Here is a 21,867-nt window from a genome sequence, read left to right on the forward strand (position 1 = left end):
ACCCGGAAGTGACGTCTCTGCCGTCTTCACCAACATGGCGCCTGCCGCTGGACGAGAATAAGGAGGCTGGAGGGAGGAAAAGAGGCCGAAAGAGAAACTGACCGAAGGTTCCGCGAGGTGAGAAGGAGTCGGTGTCACATTGAAACAAGTATCAACAAGTGAAGAAACGTTCCGGTGTGAAAACGAAGCCAGAGACGTTTTATTGTTCCGGTGTGTTTGCTAACTACTGACTGAGCTAATGTGACACACAAAGCTGTTGTTCGTGGTTTTTTTATAAACTCCATGTTTTATTCCTGCAGGTGTGTGTGAGTCCCGGTGGAGCTGAGAGAGCGGGACTGACACATGGTGAGTGAGGCTGCTGTTTACATGCTCACACATGAACTCCGGAGAATATCCGCAGCTTTGGTCCCGACTTTCTCCGGACACACAGACATTTCCGGAGCCTTTAGGCGAGGGTTGGTGCAGCAGGTAGAGTCACGTGTTGTTGTTTATAGCACAACCACAAATGAACAATAAAGAAATTATCGTATATTTAGATTAAAACCCAGACCATCCTGGGATGGGTCTCCCCAGTCTCACCAGTAACCAATTCTAGTTTTGTCAAACCCTTCATTCCTTGTGTCAGACATTGAATAAAGGGCGTTTGACAATAATTAATTTGCTTCTTGTTATAATTAAGTTTGGTGGGTTTGGTGAGTACGACACTGCGGCTCTTTATGGTTAAAAATGGAAGGAATGGGGGGGGGTTACTGGTCTACTCACAATTAGGTTAGCTAAAAATATTGTATTGCAGAGGATTTCCTGCTGTGGTCTCTCGTGGTTTTTAACATCCAGAGCTGGCCACAGAAACTCTGCAGAAAGCCCGGAGCGTCTCATTTGGACATTTGCATTCTCACATAAGCTGCTTTCAGAAATGCACTGAGCTCTGGACAATCTGCGGACATTCTCTGGAGGGACTGAATGTGAGAACGCAAGTGTCCAAATGAGAAGCTCCGGACTTTATTTGGAGGTTCCTCAGTAAGTCCCCTTGTAAAAACTCTGGAGAACGTCCGCACGAGCTGATGTGAGAACACAGCAGGAAATCCTGCAGGATTCCCAGCGAGCAAATCGGTGTGCCGATGATGTTTCTTTATTTATTCATTTAGGAGACACAGATAAAAATGTCAAGAGGGCTTTTGGTGACAAGGGACGATGCTGGTGATGTGCTGTAAACAGAAACATGTGGTCTCTGCAGCAGAACGCAACCTCCAGAGAAAGTCCGGATCCGATTCAGCCAACATCCTCTGGAGGTCATGTCTGCAAACGGTTATAGTCCCCCTGGATAATGTCAGATTAAGTGGAGTTCAATGCATGTCTGAAAGCAGCTTCACCTTTTTAGTGTTACTGAACCACTTCCTGATGCTGCAGCCTATGACTGCATTGTAGGATCTCGGGGATCTTTGCAGAAAATGGATAAAATGTTCATAATCATGTTTTCATTAGTTTCCTGTTACAACGAATCATCATGTTATTGGTATGTTATAATAAGTTATAATATAACTTCATATCTACATAGGGAGCATGTCCTGTTCCGCGGCGCCACTGAAGTGATCGCTTGAATGTGGTGGCGCCATAGCACGGATTGTAAAACTGAAGAAGAAGAGGAATCAGTGGCTGCTGGAGCTGGCTGACGATGTTTCAACACAATTATTGTTTAGCAAAAGAAAAACCCAAAGAGCCTGATCCCTTGCTGATAAAGAAGGAGAAACGCGAAGAGGCAAGACTGAATCGGCTCAAGCGACTCCAGAAATCAAGGATAACTCTGGGCGTGGCCTATCCCAAATGGAAGTCGCTGCTGAGGGATAAATGTTTTAAGAGCCACGCTGACGTTGCCTTTTTTCTTCTGGACAGGTAATTCAGCCCAGAGTTCATTTTGTTGTTTTCTATAGCTTTAGCTGGAACGTGGCTGAGGGAACAGTTTCCTTCCCTCATGTCAAGGTTGAACAATATACAACTACCATCAGAAATGTAAGTTTATATTTTTGTATTTATTACTTTTTATCACAACCTAAAATATCAAACAAAATGTAGATGGCAAAAAACGTTGGCGCTCATGTCAGCCAACAATTAACATGACACTTAACATTTTACAGTCCAGGTGGAAACTTGTATTGATTCTAATTGATAATTATATTGATATTATTATTACTGTGTAGTTTAAAGTGAGATATATTATTCACTTGCTTCTTACCAGTGGTTTTGAAATGGAGGCCCACAAACCCCCGGGGATCCGTGATAAGTTTCCGGATTCATCCATTAATATGATCATTATAAATGGATCTTCTGTGTTGACCTGGTGAAAATATTTTAAATACATGTGTAATATAGACATTTCTCTTGTGAGAGTGAGGGCTCCCCAAAATATGTTTTATCTTGCAGTTGGTCCTTGGCTGCAAAAGAATTGAGAATTGGTGTAATCTGATAATTCACAGGTTAAATACCATTGTATTTAACATTGTGTTTGTGTGTCGACAGTCTCCATTAATGGATACGTACCAATCAGCGAATGTCTTGTAATGTTTATGTTTGTATCATTGACTGGTCTAAGTTGTACTTTGTGACAAATTCAAAAGGTAGGAGAGCTTCAGGCCTCTCCTGACGAAGCCTTTATAAAACTGATCGTATGTTGTCTGTAATGTAACAGACACTTGGCGTACAGTAGATTCTCCAGGTTATCTATCCATGTCCAAGATCATGCTTGTAGCTGTTAGTCCAGCTGGAATTCTCCCAGCTCCTCAGGACCTAACATGATGTAATTGACGATGTGGTTGTGTCATCGAGCTCTAATCTTCTTGATGCTGCTCTTGTTTCTCCAGCTATGAGAGAGACGTTGCACCACTGACTCCCATGAGTGAGAGACCTGGTCAGGTCACAGCTCCAGCTCTGTGTGGCCTCGGTGCTTCGAGTTGGACGTACAGGCAAGTCATCACATTGGGCCCATATGTTTGACTACTAAGCAGCTAATGGGTGTTTTGTGTGCAGTTGTATCTCCATGTGTGATTTATAGAAAACGCTCTGGTTCTTCTTTACAGAGGTGAACATCTGAATGTCAAAGCAGAAGCCACAGGAGCTCAGAGCCTTGAACAAAGGTAACAGCTCAACAGCTATAATGTATTTATCTACGAGTGTCTGTCTGTCCATCCGCCTGTCTATTGTATTGCTCAGGTTATGGGCACTAAAGTCACATGACATGCGTCATAATATGTTCGGATGAAGACATGTTTTAGTTTTTGGTTTAGGAGTAAGTCTCCAGGAAATGAATGTAGTCAACTGTAATGTCCTTTGAAGTCATGGAGAAGTGTCGGTCCTCTCAGTGACTTCTAGTCTATGAGAATACAGACACAGTGGAGGACCTGATTGAGTCAGTTGTCAGTTGACCTGATTGAGTCAGTTGTCAGGAATATGTTAGGGGGCCAATATTGAAGCAATATTATTTGAATGTGTGGAGAGTTGTGTAACTTTATCTTAATTTATTTGTGCGTTATCAGATTTGTAACAGTCTAAAACATGTGTAAACGTGTGTTGAGATTTCTACAGAAACATCAACAAATGTGTGCATAGATCTGTGAATGGGTAGATATTTATTTCTTTATTTTCACCTTTTTATTCCTGCTTACGATTGTTTTCATAATGTGTTTGAATGCCCAGGCTGTGATATCAGGGTTTTCCCTGTTTCCTGTAGTGTTAAAAATCATTTCTCAAATACCCTGACGTGCCAGTAATTGATGTTTCTCTGTGTGTTCATGTAGTGATTGTGATAGTATCGATTATAAACACCCACTCATGAATTCACCACACGAAGCTGAGTGGGGGACTCTTGCTGCTCCTTCTATCCAGTCGTCTGAAAATGGAAAGGTAAACGTGACCGAAACATGAAACATTTCAAACTGTAATATTGTGAAAATATCTTGTTATAACAACAAACCTTTCAATGAGATTGTGGTTTACTACGTGCCCAGGTTATCCTAGCTTCTTGCTTCCTAAAAAAGTTTAATAAAATTACGACTTTTCTTGTAATATCACGAGTTTCTCACAAAAAAAATCTCGTACCATTCCTTTTTTTCACAAAATCTCGTATCATGGTTTTCTCAAATCGTTGTATTGATGCCACAACATGATACTGATCTGTTTTTCTTTTTCTGACGTGGCAGCTATAAGCGTCAAAGCAGTTCACAGAGGATCATGTGAGGCAGAACATCAACATGGGAGAATTACAACTCCTGCTTTTTACTTTTGTTCATTTAAAGCACACACAGAACGTGTAGAACACCACAACAATGTACATACTTGTCTACTATCATTCAAAATAAGTCGTCCCATCATGTTAGCAGCTTGTCTTGTCTTCTGCACCAATTTATTATTGAATTTGTAAAGCAGCAGTTTAGCTGCTGCTTGAAGCTACAAGCCTGTTTACAAAACCAGATTGTTTGAGTGAAAGTTGAAAAGATTTATTTTCCACCTGTGTTGATCTCCTTCATTCACTTTCTTGATTTTCATTATATGTTTTGTTGCTTTACTGTAGGATTTAATTGATACAGTGGTGTTGCCTGTTTCCACTAATCTGTGCTGATGGATTTCTGTTATTCGTCCCATTTTTAAGGAGCAAGAGACAGAAGATGCAGCTTGTGAAAGACCGGAGAGTCAAGATGAGCAGACGTCAACCGAACAGTCAGAAAATGACGGTGAGTCGAATCCAGAAAAATAATCTGAAGCTCACAATTTGTTCACTGTGAAAGTGACGTTATAACTAATGTCTGTTTAAAATGGATCCACACAGATTTGGAAGAAGATGAGGATGAAGAATTCAGCACCTCTTTAAGTGTGGGAGACGGCCGTTACCTGGTGGACTTAGGGAGGTATGATGATGTCATGCTAATAATATAAAGAGCACAACAGCATTTATCCAAACATTAAAAAAAACATTAATTTTCTGATTAAAGGTTATGATTATCAGCCATAATTCTGTATCCATCCAAGGTAAACTTACCACAAGCTGCGAGAGTGTGAGCCATGTTATATGCTGCAAATCTTCTTTGCTCTGAATCAAATGCTTTATGGTCCCGATTCTTCTCGTAGCTGGTTGACCTGGTTCCAGGCATAAAACTCTTTCTTAGGGATTTTCTGAAACATCCAAAGAGAGAATGAAACCAGAGCTGTTCTAAAAGTGGTCGGTCACTGTCACACTATAGAACAGACTGAAACGAGCGCGCTCACCTCTCCTGCTCCTGTGACCGACTGTTGCTTCTTCTCTCTCACAGCCCGTCAGAGTTAATCGTGGATGAAGCGTGCATCCTCCAGCTGTTCAGGTCGTGTCGGGAATGCAGCAGACAATGTAAAGTTACTAAATATGCTAAAGGACTGAAGATCATCGTTTTCCAGGAGTGTCGTTTCTGTCAAAGCAGCTTCGAATGGACTAACCTGCCGGACGATGATGAGAAACATGATGACGACGACGATGATGATGACGAAGAGGACGACAACAAAGACCATAGTGATTGGCAGATCAATGGTAACGATACAGCCCACGAACAGGCAAACACAGCACCCTCGCCGAGGAGGTGTTGTGTCTGAAATCACAGCGGCCGCTCCAGGAATATGTTTCTGTTATAACTCTGGATTCAGCTGGACTTCTGGGTATTATGCTGCATTTCTCTGGAACGTCTTCACGTTCTCTCGCCATTGATTATTTAATGATGCCATCACACATTTAAAGAACCATCTGATGCAAACTATAAGGAGAGGATGTCTTTTTCAGGATGGTTGTCTGTTGACGCCACACGCTGCCCCTCACTGGAGAATGTGAATCTGACAGTTAAACACAACAGCAAAGACGGATCATTGCGTTCGCTTTTCTTTATTTTTGGGACGTGTTGATTTGTTTCTTCAGTCGTCATCAAGCTGCTTGAACGAGCAACGCTAATTTAATGTTAATAGTTTAAACTCAAGATCCCTTTACACCTGGAATTAACTTGAAAACTCGACTTGTTTGTTGACAAGTTTGCCAAACTGTGCAGGAAGAATGAAGTCAGCAAAAACACTTTTAGAACCAGGAGTAAATGCAAAGGTCTGAGGATCTTTATCCAGATGATGTAATTAAATACACGTGACACATTGGTATCAGGTGTAAATAGGATGTGTTTTAAGCTTTTATTTTATACTCCGTCAACCCAAATCTTCTTGTTTTGTTTCTATTCTCCAATACATTTTCTTAAAGGAACTCCCTCTATTGCTTGAGGCCCAGCTCCAGTCTATCAGGAACAGTCAGTCAGTACATATGTGAATCTATACAGTGATCTTTGTCCTTGTTAATCAAAGTTTTGATTTGATTTTCACACCATCAGATACAAAATTCCCATGTTTTTGATACTTTTTGGTCAAGTGGATTTTAAAATGATGAAACCTCAATAAAATACTCAAATAATAACGTGCACCTTCTGTAAAAAGCTTGAACTGTGACACAAGGCAGCGTGAGAGGATGAGGGAGCCCACACGTTTAATGAGGGATGACAGGACTTGTGCTCATTACATCTACGCACAGTCATGAGAGGACAGTGTGTTAACATCACAACTGTTGGTGTCATGAAATCTACCACGTCTGCCTGCGAGTTAAAAACAAATCACAACAGAGCTCATCAAACACTGATTATCATCGCCCCCTGGTGATCAGAAAGCACAACACCAGGTTCTATTAAAAAAATCACACAAACATTAAGTAAAAAATAAATAATCTGCGAGCATGGTTAAAATATTAAAGGAAGACATCGCACATGAAAGGTAAAACAAGAGGAAGTTAAAAATCTTGTCGGTGACATTCATACTAACTTTGCATCGGTGTTCTCTATTTGGCAAGAGGAAGAACGTGTTTACTAATTTCCTGCTACAGTAACAGCGCACGCACACACACACACACACACTGCACAGTGAGGGAACCACTTTAAAACATTCTTAGTTACCAAGTATTAAAACCATGGAAGAGGAAGGACTTTGTCCAAGGTGTCTTCAAGTTCAGGTATAGCAGCTGAGGTGAGAGGAAGAGTTCGCGAGTAGCTACATTTAGTTTGAGTGTTCGGTTTGTGTATCAATAATCAGGATAATCCCTCCTCTTGTGCAAGTCTACAAAGGAAGAAGCCTGAGGAGAGGGTTCTGTTCAGTCAATATGTCGTACCCTTAGATGTGACGCTTGCAACGTGTTCATACGATATAAATCCAGCTTCAATTGATGGGATCTCTCAGCGGTTCTGCTTCCCCGATCAGTGCAGATAACTCTTGTTGTACTGGAACGAAGCCATGTGGACGCGATTACGCAGCCGCTGGACATCCAGGTCCTGGAAGTAGTCGTCCTCGTCGTTCTGGATGATTATTTTCTGCAGTTCACCAATCTCACGCTCCATCCTGGAACGCAGCTCTCGCTTCATCTTCAGCAGGGCCTGCAATCACGTGGGATGAATGGATTCAGTGTTTCTGTTAATTGGTGCCCTTTCAAACTTTACAGGGGGAAAGTTAGACGCCCTTTAGACCTGGTGTTAACAGCTGTCCTGAGAGAACCAATCACAATGATTTGTTTGTGGCGACAATATCAACACTGACCACCAAATTATAATTGATACTTTTTTTTTTTTTTAATGGTCAAATCTTTCTTCTTAATTGAAAATATTTAAACCTGGGGTTATTTGGCTCAGAATATTTCAGACCAGAAATGCATCACTCACAGAAGTAGGTGATATTTTACCTTTTCCTGAGCTTTTTTCCGAACCTGGATCTCCTGTCGCTCTTGTGCAAGTTTTTCAGCAAGTAGTGAAAACTGAAAGAGAGAAAGCACATTTTATCTCACCTGTAATTTAAGAGCAGAGAAGCTGCCTGTGATGGAACCATAGATGTTTTCACTGACAACCTCCAATATAGGCCATTTTTCTTTTTTGGAGTGTCTTCAGTCTTTTGAGTCGATACAGTTGGACACCAGGCTACACATGTTGTTGAGCACATGGTGTGTGAAGTTCTTGTCCAGCTATCTTTGTGAGGACTAGTTTGAGTTTATAACCTACAGAGTGAGGACATTTTGGGAAAGTGAGGACCTCACTTTGTGACCCCCTTTAATGGACTGTTTGGGGGTTAAGACTTGGTTTTAGGGTTAGGGTTAGAATTAGGTTAGGTTAAGGGTTAGGGATTTAGTTTGGAGGGTAAGGGGCTAGGGAATGCATAATGCCAATGAGTGTCCTCACTAAGATAGCTGTACAAACGTGTGTGTGTCCCCTACTTGGTCCTTGTAGTAGTTCTCCATAGACTTGATGTGGTCCTGGTGTCGTCTCTGATGTTCTAGTCGCTGCTCCCTGGCGTAGGATCTCTGTTCCCTCAACCGGACTTTCTGTATCTCTAAACCCTCGTCAAACAGCTTCTGAAACATCTAAACACACAAACAACCACACGTTGGTCATCATGTCATCCAAAAGACACACGGCCTGTGATTCCATTTTTAACATAAGCTTTAGTTTCATCCAAAAGTAGCAGGTACTTTTTTCATAGGAATAAAAGGTTCCTGTAGACCAGTGTTACTCTAGAGGAGATTTAAATCATGCTGTTCTTGATCGGAACACAGACGAGCACTAGAAACAATGTGTATTTGTAATAAATTACATTTTACATGGGGAAAAAGCTAAAATGAATGTTAATTGAAAATTAATGAAAAGATTCTTCTATAATAAAACGTAACAGTCAGTTGTGGCCTTAATCCTAGAGGTGTGTAACAAAGATATGAATCTCCTTGGCTCCCCACCCTCTCGTCCTTGGTGCGTGCCCTCATCAGACGAGCGCGGTGTTGGACGTGGTAGTCGCTGTGGTACTTCTTGGCGCGGGCGATCTGCTGTCTCTGTTCTCTCAGTCGGTTTTGTGTCGACTTCTGCTGCTGGATACGTTCTTTGAAATCCGTCTGCAAGACAAACATTTCCGCCTGAATTACTGAACTGAGCGGATTGGTGGGACAAATACTGAACAAGACAAAAGTGTTTTGCTCTTTTAAGAAAGTATAAAATTAAAATAATAATAAAATTATTGTAACCGTCGTTGATAACATTACTGAGTATGAAGGTGTTTGTGCATTGATGCGTTGACGCTCACCAGACGCCTGTTGTGGTCCTGTTCTTTGCGGACGATCTGCACCAGCAGGTCGTGTTTCCTCTGTGCTTCCTCCACCTGGAAGAGAGGCGGCCATTTACATACATATTCAAATTCAACTCATATTTTACAGGGGAGAGATCGGCTGCTGTCAGTGTTGTTGCGACTGCTAACGTCCGCCTTCCCACCTGGCTGGAGTGTTTGCTGCGACGCTGGTGGCTATGGGAGGACGACATGGCGTGGAGTCTGTCCACCTGCTGCATCTGCTGCTCCCACATCCTGCCCAGAGCGTGAGGAGAAACGTGAAGGTGGGGCAACTCCTCCACGAGCACAGGGAGGAGTTCATTCTCCTTTACTTTCACTGGAGAGAGACAACACAGAATATTAACATTATAATAACTACACACTAGTATCGGATTATTGTTCTTTTCTTGCTTGTTACAGCAAGAAGAGTTTTGTGAGAAGTTCCAGCTCCAGTGTGCTGAGAAGAACTATACTCTCTCTAATAGGTCTCTCCCTGGCAGATGATGGAAATGATTTGTGTGACAATAAATGTCCCAAGAGATTTATAAGAGACATTCTAGTAAAACACTATGCTTGTAGTTAGTCGTTGCAGTGTCTGATTAGTGTTGTGTTTTACAGCTACAGGACAAAGGCGCTGTGAAGGACAGACACACACAGTTCAGAAGACCTGGTGAGTCCGATCTCCACTGTCATTGTGGTTTACAGGTACGTGTGATACATCAGTGGCTCTATAGATGGAATAAGTAGCCACAGCTGAGTGTTGTGGTCATGTGTGAGGAATATGGCTGCTGCAATGTCCAGGATGGAACTTAAAATCAGGAAACCAAACACATAGACCAAGGTGTTTACATGCACACAGCTGCTTAAGAGTGCTTGTTGTTGCACAGTTTCTCAGAAATGATAGTTAAATGTGCACAAGGGGTTTCATTATCAGCCTTTCACCAGCTTATTTAATGTCAGACAGAAGAGTATTCACAAGTGGCCTCACAGAGCAGAAGCTGTATACAGGAAACAAACCATTGATTCAGAGATAAGATGGTTTTAGCAAAAGGTTTTCGTGTTTTTAATCATCCGCACAAGAAGCATTTTTTAAGTCCGTACCACCAAAGATGTCAAAATGATATATATCTCCCATTGTTTATTTATTGTGAACTTCTTCTAATGATCAGTAGGGATTGATCAAAGTCCCAATCTTTGATATTTCCTTGAAGAGTTTTTTTAAATGCTCTTCACGGAACTAAACTATTTTTTAGTTTCTGTAGTTCCTCTTTCAGGTGAAGACAGTTTGTCTGGCTGTTGATGTAGTAATCTAAAGTATGTCATGTGTTTTTTTGTTTTGTTAAATTACCTGATTCTTTGTGTGAATGGTTAAATAATCTAACCTTCAACTTAAAAGATACTTTTCACTCATCATACTTATTTTAATTCACGGACATTAAAGTAAGTCTACCTGTGACGTGCCCTGCCACCAAGGAGAAGTGAGTCATCAAGTCACTTCAGGTGAAAGGCAGGGCGTCTGTAAACGTGAAGGCTCAGTCTGAGTCATCAAACACGAGTTAAACCAATGGCCCATTGGAGACACGAGGAATTGTCTCAACTCTGTCTAAGATAGGAATGACCGACATGCATCTGGACATAGTTTCAGATGTGAAGGTCGATCAACATTATGCAGTCAGAGATTTTTGATGATGACAAACAATTATTTAAAATTGCTGTAGATCTTTACCTTGAGCCCAAAGTGATAACAATAAATTTGCTGATACACAACACAAAGAGGTGCAGTTAGCTCAGAAGATGTGGGCAATTGTGCTTAGGACATTTGAATACAGCAAAAGTATAGTATACTAGTGGTTTTAATTTTAGCCATAATTCTGCAGTGCTATATACCGACCTATATGCCGGAGAGTCCATGAATGAATGAACACAAGACAATATTAATATATAGGAGAACAGACCTGTGCTAAAGGGTCTCATGGTAAATAAACAAGTCATGACTTACATGATGGAGTTTTCCTGGGGGCTTCCTGCCTTCTCCGTCCTGTTGTTTGTGTGTTTCGTGGTGACTTGTGCTGGGTCTTCATTCTCGCTGGAGACAGCCTGGGGGCTTGGTCAACATCTCTGAGTAGAGCCTCTCGGTACTCGCGCTCCTACAAACACCCAAACACTCATTGACATAATGTATTCCCCATCTAATTAAAACAATCAGCCCTCTGGAAGTGTGTCACAAAGTGAGGACTGGCTCATTTAGATGGTGTAAAACTCAAACTGGTCCCAATAATTACTTACAAACTGTAAGTTATTACCCCATAATTCAGCCACATATTTAGATATTTTCCATTTCGCTGGCCTTTTTCCAAGCTGAAGTCTTTGTCTCTTGGTTAATATCTTTGGATTGTTACTTTTTAATGTCCGAGCAGCAGTTTTAATTTGGGTTTAAATGGTGCTAAAAGGTTAGATGAATTGTTCACCTTCAGTTTTCAGTCAAACACATCAAACAATGAGGTAATATCTATATTTTTACAGGGTAAGTTGAGTATTGAGGAAATGTTTTTCTAAATCTATATATTGTTTTAGTTTGAATGTCTATTTTTGTTTTATGGTGAACTGCAGTTTTCTGTAAATCCATTCTGTTTGGACAATGTGTTATTCACATTTATTTTGTTAGAGCCACTTACTATACAGGTACCAGGCAGATATTATAACAAAGCTGTGCTTCAGTGACCTAAACAGTAGGAGGGGATGAGAATTCCTTATTGCACCCATACGATTAGATGTCACACAAATGACTTACGGCTTCCTGAGCTTTGAGGCGCGCCTTGTCCAGATCTGCCCGTTCTTTGTCTTCATACCTTTTTAACTCTTCCTCATAGGCCTTATTCTCCAGATACTGAAAGAAAGAGACTCATTTCATTTTCCAAGCATTTGAGGATAGAGCAGAACATTATTTTATACGATCTTATTTGGTAGCATTAGATGATGATGTAGGAACAAGCATTACTGTTGAAAATGAGCAGGAGAACTTAGCGATGTAACTTTTTTTGAATAGAAAAATGAAATACTATTAATTCCCTCTGAAATAAGACAGTAAAAAGGTGTAAACAGCAGATTTTGAAAAATAATAAAAACATTCAGGCGTTTCAGACTGGATCATAACCACACAACCCAGTGTGGATTGTCCTGAGACTACTGCTAACCTCTTGTCAGTCTTCAGTGTAGAATTTCATTCTATTGAACAGTCTGCAAATTATAGCCAGTTGTAAAAGTAGAATCCATTCCTGAATACTATTAAGGTAATATGCGGTTAGCTCGATGATAGGAGCTTTGACATTTAAATCTGTAGATTATATAAAAGGTCAATTTAAAAGGAAGCCATTAAAGAAACACATGGCTGGTGCTGTTTTTACCTTGCTATGTTTTCTGTGCTCTCTTTGTCTTGAATGATCCGGAGCTGAGAGGTTTGTCTGTCTCCCGTCATCCAGGCTCAGGGCCTCTACCATCGCATCTTCTAACTGTCCCTGCAGGGAGCGACGGACCCGAGGTGGGGAGGGCGACAAGGACCGTGTGCATTGCGTGGATTCAACGTCGGCCGTACCTGAAACTAATAAGTTTTACAATTCAATTCAAACATTCAATTATTTTTTTATGTTTTACCAAATCAACTAACATGTAAGCTCATTTCCATGCACTTGTGAAATTAATAGATATAAAATGATATTAAAACTTGTGGCAGGCTCTTGTAGATTACAGGTAACACACTAAACTTGAAGGTTACAGTTTTACTCTTTAAAAACAATTTAGAACAACACTACATTTAATCCATTATGTGTTTATACCCATGTGTTGTCTGGGAGTCTTCCGACACTCCATGATGCTGTCGCTGTGATGGGACTGCTTGTCCTCCTCTCTGACCTCACTGGACTCTCCACTTTCTTCCAGAACACGTTTAAGCATCTACAAGAATTAAACCACAACATGCAGTTGCAAGCATTGAATTAACACAGTGGATCTTCTGATGGTTCTTAAGTCCATGACATGATGCAATCAGTTACAACAACACACCTCATCGAGTTCTTCCAGTCGATGAGACAGTTTTTCTGATATGTGATGCAGTTCCTTTTCTGCTTTCCTGTTCCTCTGTCTGCGATAAGACAGAGGTTCCTCGCAACCCTCCTCTGACTGGTTACTGCTGGGGAAGATGATAGAGGCAGCACACAGCAGAGATGGTTAGAAAATCCGAAAGCGACCAATGCAGCACTGTCCTCAAATCCATCAAATAATAATTTCTCTGATATTCCATTCCTTATTCCGAACAACATCTTTTACCTGAGGTCTGTCTCTTCTCTGTGATCTATTCTTCTGCCTTGTAATCTTCGTGCATAGCTCATATCCTCATCTTCAGTGTCTGGTGGTGAAGGGGTGGTGGGTGCCATCTCATTCTGCAGGGTGAGGAAGAGCACATCTGGCTGGGTGCGGAATAAAACCCTCCTGGGGCCTCCGTTAGTTGGCTGAGAGTTGAAATTTTACAAATTAATTAATTTGCCAAACATGAAGTAACAGAAAATATAACATTTAAAGAGGGAAAGGAAGGGCATGTATTAAAGCCTATCCACACGCACACTGAACATCCAGCAGTGTCCACATGGTGTGAAAGCTTCTTGCGCTCTTACCTCCAGTGTCTCCCCCTCCACTTCTGTCCTGGTTCTTTGTTGACTTGACAAAGACTTCTCACTCACAGCTGGAAATGGAGCACAACATGACATCAACAAATAAGGGTCGGTTTATGATCTCTCAGAACTCGTTCTTAAGTTCTGCTTCCCGACCATGCTGGAAATCAAGTGCTTGTACTTGTTCAGGACAGACACACGGGTGAACGAGAGGGGGGGAGATGAAATATTGTTTAAATACATGCATGTGAGCAGGTTTTCAAATCGTATCTCCTGGGAAAGACTCACAGCGCTGTACATGATTGTTGACATGAGAGGTGCGGCAAATAGTTGAATAATAAATGAAAAACAAAAGCTAATGAGACAAGAACAATGCTTTGCCTCCTATACCACTTCCCCACCGGCAGCAAGTTCCTACATGAAGTGCATGTAAATGTTGGATCATCTGTTTTAGAACATTACAGTAAAGCTTGGACTCATACCCACCCCCAATTCAACATTAGAAAGGTGTGAGGGGGAGTGCTTTTCCCCCTAACGCTGTAGGTACATGCATTTGACTCACCGGGAGACTGACAAAGAGGAGGAGACTGTAGTCCATTGTTAACAACGATCTCAGCTCTCGGTTTCTGGATGAAAAGGATAGTGAGCGGGTGAGAGAAATAGAGGGAGAATGGTTATTGCGAAGCTGAGCAGAGGCTACGAACAATTAAGTAAAACTGAACATTATCTGCAGCTCACAAAAGTCTATTTTCTAAAATGTAGTTATCCATTAGTAGATCACCAGGGATCAGAAAACACTTTTGGTGATGGGTTCAGGAACATGCAGGTTGCTTCAAAGAAAGAAGAGGAAGAATCTTCTGTCAGTTTGAGTTTGGTCTCTATTGTTGTTTATTATACTCTCAGCTACAGAAGCAGGCTGTAGTTAAGTCGTCTGTGTGCAAGCAGCCACACAACACCTCGCTCTGGTGCATGTCATGGCCTGAGAGTAAGTAAGTACGCAGAGGTGTCACATGTTTTTTCCTGGTTTCAGTCATTTCCTTTAAAAGTGATTCTTACAGTCAAGTGTGTTTGTGCTAGAAAAGAACAGTTTTCGTTCAAACGACAATTTACTTGATGACATCAAACTTTGTCTTTTGTTATTGTTTTGATTGAGAGACCTCTAGCAGCCAAAGTTACTTAAAGTTTGTTTAATGTTTTGGTTCAGATCAGGGTTTGCTTTGGGCACATTAAAGAATATTTGTTTGAGATATAGTCAAACAGAGTGAGAATGTATTTGGTCATGGTTGAATGCTAGTACGGATGTATTAATAAGTATTCATCAGTATTAATAAGTATAAAGTATAAACAAGCCCATATACAGCATAGAAATGTGTTTGTTTCTAATGGGTCAGCACATATTCAAAAGAACTGAATCTCTATCATTGAAGTACTTCCTTGTCTTGGCCATTTTGAATGAGTCAGCATGTGTCACGTGTGTGTGTGTTTGTGTAAGACAGACACAGCCTTGCATTGTTGGCCCTGCAGTAACATACTGTATCGCATTGCTACTAAAACACTGGTAGGTTTGCATGTCCTTTCAAACTGCATGAAAATAACAAGCAAGTTTACTGAACAACTATTAAATATCATCACTGTGTTTTATGAGCCTACCTCTGTAGTGACGAGGGCAGCTTCTTCTTCTGTTAGTCCGAGGCCTGGCCCAGCCGCTTTGGGGGGCTGGATGTGTGTGTGTGGGTCTGTGTCAGGTCTGTGGGGGGTGTTGCTCTGGTTGGGTGGCTGCAGAGCAATGGCTAAGTGCCGTGGTTCAGTCAGTGGAGCATCCAGAGGCCCAGAGGTGGTGATTGGGTCGGAGGTTTGGGGAGGGACAGCCATTCCTTGCAGAAGCATAAACCAATCAGAAGATTTATTGAAATAAATATTAGATTTCGTAAATACTAATAGTAATGTATAAAAATACTGCCATTGGCGGAGGTATGCATGGTTAGTGTTTGTGGGTCTAACCTTCTTGTTGTCCTGTAAATGTGCGGGCAGAGACTCCCAGACCAATGAGCTCACTGGCTGATCCCATCTCCTCACCATTCCAGGAATGGAGGGAATGTTTGCTGGACTGGGCAGCAGACCTGGATGATACAGGAAAAATATGATGTACCACAGGTGGACATGTGTTTCTCAGGGAATAATTCATGGCTCTTGATGAATAAAATCCGGCTTATTTAGAGAACTGATATCTATGAGTGTGTGCACTTTGGTGCAGCTTCATTGAATATCGGAGACTGTTGGCCGTGGCTCTAATGAGTGCCATTCGAGTGAGATTATGGAATTTTCAAAGATTTTGGAGTTTTTGGTTTTCTTTCCTGTTGTATCAATAAGAAGAGTAAGTAAGAGAGCAAGAAGCAGACACTGGCCATTTGCTGCAATGGACCTTTCAGGGATACATTAAGTTGTACTGAACTGAATAGCATCAGACACATTAAAACCATTTGTCTTGCTTGTTGCTTGACTTTTCCAGATCAAAGCCTTGTGTAAGACCAGATCTCAACAGTGTTGCTGTTATGCGTTTTTTCTTGCACATAGACGGCATATTGTTGAAATCCTAACAGCAGGAGCATTGACTCGCTAGGAGCTGCATAGTCCTGCTCAGACACAGGCTGTTATTCACACTACCACTGTAACACAAATGTTATTTACATATTCAATCTAAAATATAGAAATATACAAAGATAGTTTCATATTTCCTTCTCTTTTAAGAGTAGGAATAAAGGGAACGGCACTGCCACAACCTGCACTCAAACCAATCAAGAAAAATGTAACCACAATGAGCTGTGAGGATATCCCTCTTTGACAGCTACCTATGAGCATTTTAATATTTACACTGCTGCTTAGAAGTTACAGAGCTTAGCTGGCTGTGTCAACAGGAGGTACAGCCCGGATCTACAGAGCACGGACGCCGAGTGACACGGTCAGAGTTATGTGGGGGAAACATGACTGTCAGGAGGGTTTTTGTGTCTGGTGAAGCTCAACGCAAAAAGAACAGCTGGTATTCTTTTACTTTGTTTAAGATATCATTTAAGTCGGGGTGTTACGGAGCACCTTTTCAGAATTTTCACCAGCAAGATATTCATAGACATTGTTGGACACAGCAATGAAGCTGTCTGAGCAAAAAAATGGGAAAGTTCTTCAGTGCCTATACTTTCTGAAGATAATGAGATATGAGATTCTCTAGTGCAGAGGAAAATGTTGATTTCACATTTAAAGCAGCAGGAGCACTGGTGTGTTCTGGATATACAGTAGAACTGCATACTTGGCATGAGCTGTGACAACCACTTTATCACAAAGAAACCAAGAAAATATTAGTGTTGCTAGTGTGTAATACAAGAGCGAAACTCATGTTTTGATAATAATTAAACCCAATTTAATTTATCCCGTGAACACAGGACTTTCATAAGTGTTTCATGTGTTTTGTAGTATTTGGGAAGGACATGCAGTGCATCTAGAAGAAGCTCTTACTCTCCAGTGGAAGACAATGATGCTTCGTCTCTTTTAGTCTCCTTGAGATCTGTGCCATTGCAGTTTGTTGAGTCCTTTTCACTGGGGACATCCTCATTAAGACCGTTACCCAGTTCCTCTGAAAATAAAGGAGAGAAAGACAATAAAAGAAAATCCAAACCAATGACAAAAAGAAAACAATGAGTGACAAAATAACAGCCATACACTTGAATTAAAAAGAATAAAATGTAAACCTCAAACTCACCCCAAAAGGTCTGACTGAGGCCTGAGTTCATGTTAAAGTCTTTCAACAAAAAAGTGAATTAAGACAAATACTATTTACTAAAAATAACCACTAAATGCAGAAGTGAACTCTTTTATAGTTTGACTGAAAGGTGAAATCACATTGTAAAAATGTCACCACTTTTAAACATTTCACATTCATTACAAGAAACAGACCACTGCTTCTCTTGAACTCCAATTTCAGTTTACCACATCCAGCCTTTTACAAACACATCATTTGTAAATACCGACAGTCATCAACTGCTAATTGCTGCTTGGCACTGATCTGAGGGACAGGCTATCACACAAAGACACACTCAGTTCCTCTTAATGAAGAGGGCTGACTGTTCCCTAGAAAGTCCTGCACCAGCTGGCCTTTTACTGGGATTAAGACACATTATGTCCAGTTCATGCTGGAGGACAGACAGGCAATCTCACCTCAACAGGGACTTCTGTCTCACTCAAGAAGAGGGAGAAGTGGCAGTTTCAGGCAAACTGAGGACAAAGGCTGGAATATACCTCTGGCCACTTTTAATGATGATAACTGCATCAACGGTGTGCGGAAAGTTTTGTTCAGATGATTCGGATGATTGAAACTGTTTTATCACTTCTGGTGTTTGAACATCTTTTTCTTTAAAATAACAAACTATTTTGTAGTAAATTTGTATTGTTAGTTAATTAAGATTAACACAGAATCAGCTTTTTGAGTTTCTAAAAGCAAAAAACCATTCTGAAAAATAATTTTCTAAAAACTCAAAAGGATTATGAAGTTTTTTAAATATGTGCCAAAATATAAAAGTGTTCTACTTTTTGCACAAAACACATACATTTAATGTGTAATAATTGGAAAGATACCTTAGTTAAAAGATGCATATCATCTATTGAGTTGACAAGAGGAAAGTGAAAAAGGATTCTGCCTACCACCATTCTGTGACCCCACGCTTATCTCCTCGTTGAGATATTCCAGGAGGCCATCAAAGATTTCCAGGAGGTTCTCGATCGACTCTTTGTCTCCTCTGACAACATTTTCTCCTGAGACCAAACAGCCATTATCAGCATTATACTCAGTGCTCATCAGTTTTATTGTTGAAGCAAAGAGGACAGAGAAATCTGCCACTCATCTCAAAATAAAGTTTCAAGTTGATAGTGAAAGTTGTGCAGGTATTTAGTAGCAAATCATAGTGAAGCTTACACATATGTATACTTTTATATACAGACATTTAGACTCATTGTTGAGGTTACAAATGAAAGGTGTACCTGCGATGTGCGAGAGGCTGATCTGAAGGTAATCCAGAGACAGGGAATCAATCATAGACTGAACGTTATGGACGTCATCCTCTTGAGTGCATGGTCCTGCAATGTAATCTAAACGCACATGTAAATCAAATTAAAAAATGAAGCATGTACGCATGAGACCACAGAAACATGTTCAACAGTGCTGAGAAACATGCATTCACATAAACTTCCTTGAGCTCTTTCCTGTCTCATGATAGTGTGTTCAATAGTCTTAGGAGGAATTCCTTACATACTAAGCACATAGCTTACAGCTTGTTAATCTTCAATGTTTGTACTGTAGCCTTTTAAATGCCTTTCCTAACAGGTCTAAGCTCACAAGTTTAAGAACAGACTGTAGATAATAGGGTTATAACTCGGTTATTGTAATGATTAGTTACTCTGAAGATTATTTATTATATTGTCAGGGGATGTCATGAAACTGCTTGTTTTGTACAAGTAACACTTTATCATCACAAAGTTATGCAACAATATGTCACATTTAAGAGTCTGGGGAAAAAACTAACTATGTAATTGCTCATTTAAGTAGTTACATTAGGGCTGGGCAATAAAGTAATATCAATAACTATCACCATATAATGTTTACTAATTGCAGAAAAACAAACACACATACACATATATATATATATATATGTAAGCAAGGTGCTGAGGTATAACACATAATTAATAGACCTCAGGTTTTATAAAGTGTTAGGTCTTTAAACTTAAAAGAAATAATAACATGACATATTGTGACAATTATCTATATAGCCTAATGTTAAATGTTTACCTTGATATAATTTTGGCCATATCGCCCAGCCCTAAGTTGTCTACTATTTTTCTATTGATCGACTGATTGATCAATCTATTATTGTGTAGTCTGGAGTGTTTGCAACTTGCTCTTACCTGGAACTTTCTCCCCCAAGATGTTCTCATACAGAGCGAGGAAAACATTTGCATCACACTCCGTCAGTTTCCTCAGCCTCAGGTTTAAGTGACATTTGCTGAACAGATCATTTGCCACATCAACCCAATCTGTGAAAGGGAAGAAAATAAGATGAATGCCCATCACTTACGTTTTTAAATAGATGATCTCAGTTAGAAATATAAAATGTATATTAAGTGATCAAATACATGAATGAAATAAAAAACCCTACATCTTCTGATTTATTTTTGTTCAGTCACTGGTTCTCTATTCACAAACCAGCTTCAGCACCTCCTCTAGAGGTGTAAACTCTAATTCAGTCATGTTTGCCCATCCGCGGCAAACTTCAGTTTGAGAGCGGGGAGTAATACCACGCACATCAACAAACCGCAGCACCAGCGAACAATGAAACACATCCTGTCTGCGATGGATAAAACCAGTGGCTGTGAACTACACGCACACTCTCACTTAAAGTCACCGATCACCCTGAACTCATCCCTGCCTTCGTTTACTGTAACTTTACCGGTTGGGTGAACTCAAAAGTAGCTAGCTAGCGATGCTAATGCGGTGTGTTTACTAACGGACACATGATCAGAAAAGCGGTAGATGTGGAGCTGTAGTCGCGAAAACAACATTATCTGTAAGGTAAGAACTCGTTTACATGCTGCCCGGCTCAGTGGCATCAGGAAACGTAGCGTAGACCGGGCAACTAGCGTTAGCCGGGGGTAAAGTTAGCGTTACGTGTCGTTAGCTCTCTCCGGACAAGGAGCACTCAGCCCGGGCAGCCTTACCTCTCTCTCCCTCCTGGGTTCCCATGAAACAGCTGTCGACTGGAGGAACACAGCTCATAAACAACCGAGCGGCTCAAAGACGAGTCGGTACTAAGTCAGAGCCGTGAGGAGGAGGTTGGCTGGGATGTTGTTGTGGTTTTCGCTAAAAGAGAGAAGGGACCATCGGCTCAGTTCAAACTCAAGTCTTGTTTGATTGGGCGTTACGCTCGTTCTTTGTTTCCGGAAGTGTTCTGCGATGTGGGCGTACCGCCATCTGCTGGTGACCGTGCTGAAGCGCAGGCAATAATACAAGCTAAATACAGCATGTGCTGTTGCATTCAACTCAGATAACACACAAGACTACACAGACACACTTCAACTGCTTTACAGTAAATATATACGCTGTGAACTGTTACATGTTATCCGATTATATCATAGGGGTTTTTGATTCAAATGTTTAAATTTAAATGCTCAGTCCCCAAACCACTTATTCAGTCCCCAAACCACTTATTCAGACGAAAACATATGTATACAGGTACGTTACTTTCCTAAATTTCCTTCAGGATCAATAAAGTAGCTCTCTCTCTCTCTCTCTCTCTCTCTCTCTCTCTCTCTCTCTCTCTCTCCCTCCTCTCCCTCCATCATCCATCCATCCATCTATCCATCAAGTGTTGACAAATTCTCTACTTTCTATGGTAAATATGCCCTCTTCTGGTTAAAACCTGAGTATTCAATTGAATTCTGCTGTTGGCTGATGTGGAGGCATGAGTGTTGTGATGTCCAACACTGGATTTATTTACTGTACCAGGACCCCAGACCCCTGAGGATCCTCTACAGCTCCTCCTATTTTACTTTAAAAATGAAGAAGATAACAGCTCTCTCAGAGCTATTGTGCTAAAAAAAAACAGTAACAAAGTTTCACAAAGCTCAGGAACAGTATAAATTATTTATTTATTATTTATTATTGTCCTATTCCTGTATTTGATATAACTTAAAATGAAAAGGGGTATTATAAAGTAATGGTATATACTGTAGTATTGTAAGGGTTTGACTTAAAGTATATATTCGGGGTCTATACACTCATTCAGAAACACGCTAGGGGGTGTATGAGGGTGTACCAACTTCCCTCCTGTTGCTGTAAACTGTTTTTATTTAGATTTAGAGATTTCTAGTTCTATTTCTATTTATTAAAACTGATCTGTGGCTGAGTGGGTGCCAGACATGTTTACAGTTTCTTCTGCTCTGATTCTATGATTAAACATCACAATTTAGGTAGTGGAAGAATTAAGCCTCTTCA

General features: G+C 40.7%; 2 protein-coding genes across 11 annotated transcripts; one reads left to right on the forward strand and one right to left on the reverse strand.

Moving 5' to 3' along the window:
• Positions 1-2: 2 nt before the first annotated feature.
• LOC118121280 (nucleolin) lies at positions 3-6,463 on the forward strand. Of its 8 annotated transcripts, none has more exons than XM_035177053.2 (9): positions 3-117; positions 300-468; positions 1,556-1,890; positions 2,856-2,957; positions 3,072-3,128; positions 3,789-3,894; positions 4,640-4,721; positions 4,817-4,895; positions 5,298-6,463. In XM_035177053.2, the coding sequence occupies exons 3-9, from the start codon at positions 1,673-1,675 to the stop codon at positions 5,608-5,610; spliced, it is 957 nt and encodes a 318-aa protein (XP_035032944.2). In that variant the 5' UTR covers positions 3-117; positions 300-468; positions 1,556-1,672; the 3' UTR covers positions 5,611-6,463. The 8 variants fall into 8 exon arrangements, with proteins under 8 accessions (XP_035032944.2, XP_035032936.2, XP_035032978.2 ...); XM_035177045.2 differs by having other exon boundaries at positions 300-345; XM_035177087.2 differs by having other exon boundaries at positions 300-345; positions 1,698-1,890.
• A 44-nt stretch (positions 6,464-6,507) lies between these two features.
• LOC118121255 (centrosomal protein of 95 kDa) lies at positions 6,508-20,808 on the reverse strand. Of its 3 annotated transcripts, none has more exons than XM_035177026.2 (21): positions 20,592-20,808; positions 19,782-19,910; positions 18,861-18,968; positions 18,525-18,635; positions 17,343-17,460; positions 15,837-15,955; positions 15,486-15,709; positions 14,398-14,461; positions 13,839-13,906; positions 13,495-13,676; positions 13,231-13,357; positions 13,005-13,122; positions 12,576-12,769; positions 11,963-12,058; positions 11,171-11,318; positions 9,336-9,508; positions 9,151-9,225; positions 8,810-8,962; positions 8,294-8,440; positions 7,769-7,840; positions 6,508-7,466 (listed from the first exon to the last, which is right to left on the reverse strand). In XM_035177026.2, exons 1-21 carry the CDS (start codon positions 20,647-20,649, stop codon positions 7,290-7,292), a joined length of 2,661 nt encoding a protein of 886 aa, XP_035032917.1. In that variant the 5' UTR covers positions 20,650-20,808; the 3' UTR covers positions 6,508-7,289. The 3 variants fall into 3 exon arrangements, with proteins under 3 accessions (XP_035032917.1, XP_035032910.1, XP_035032902.1); XM_035177019.2 differs by having other exon boundaries at positions 13,231-13,354; positions 14,398-14,467; XM_035177011.2 differs by having other exon boundaries at positions 14,398-14,467.
• Positions 20,809-21,867: the final 1,059 nt, after the last annotated feature.

The sequence above is a fragment of the Hippoglossus stenolepis genome, chromosome 2 (genome assembly GCF_022539355.2).
Source record: "Hippoglossus stenolepis isolate QCI-W04-F060 chromosome 2, HSTE1.2, whole genome shotgun sequence".
Classification (NCBI taxonomy): domain Eukaryota; kingdom Metazoa; phylum Chordata; class Actinopteri; order Pleuronectiformes; family Pleuronectidae; genus Hippoglossus; species Hippoglossus stenolepis.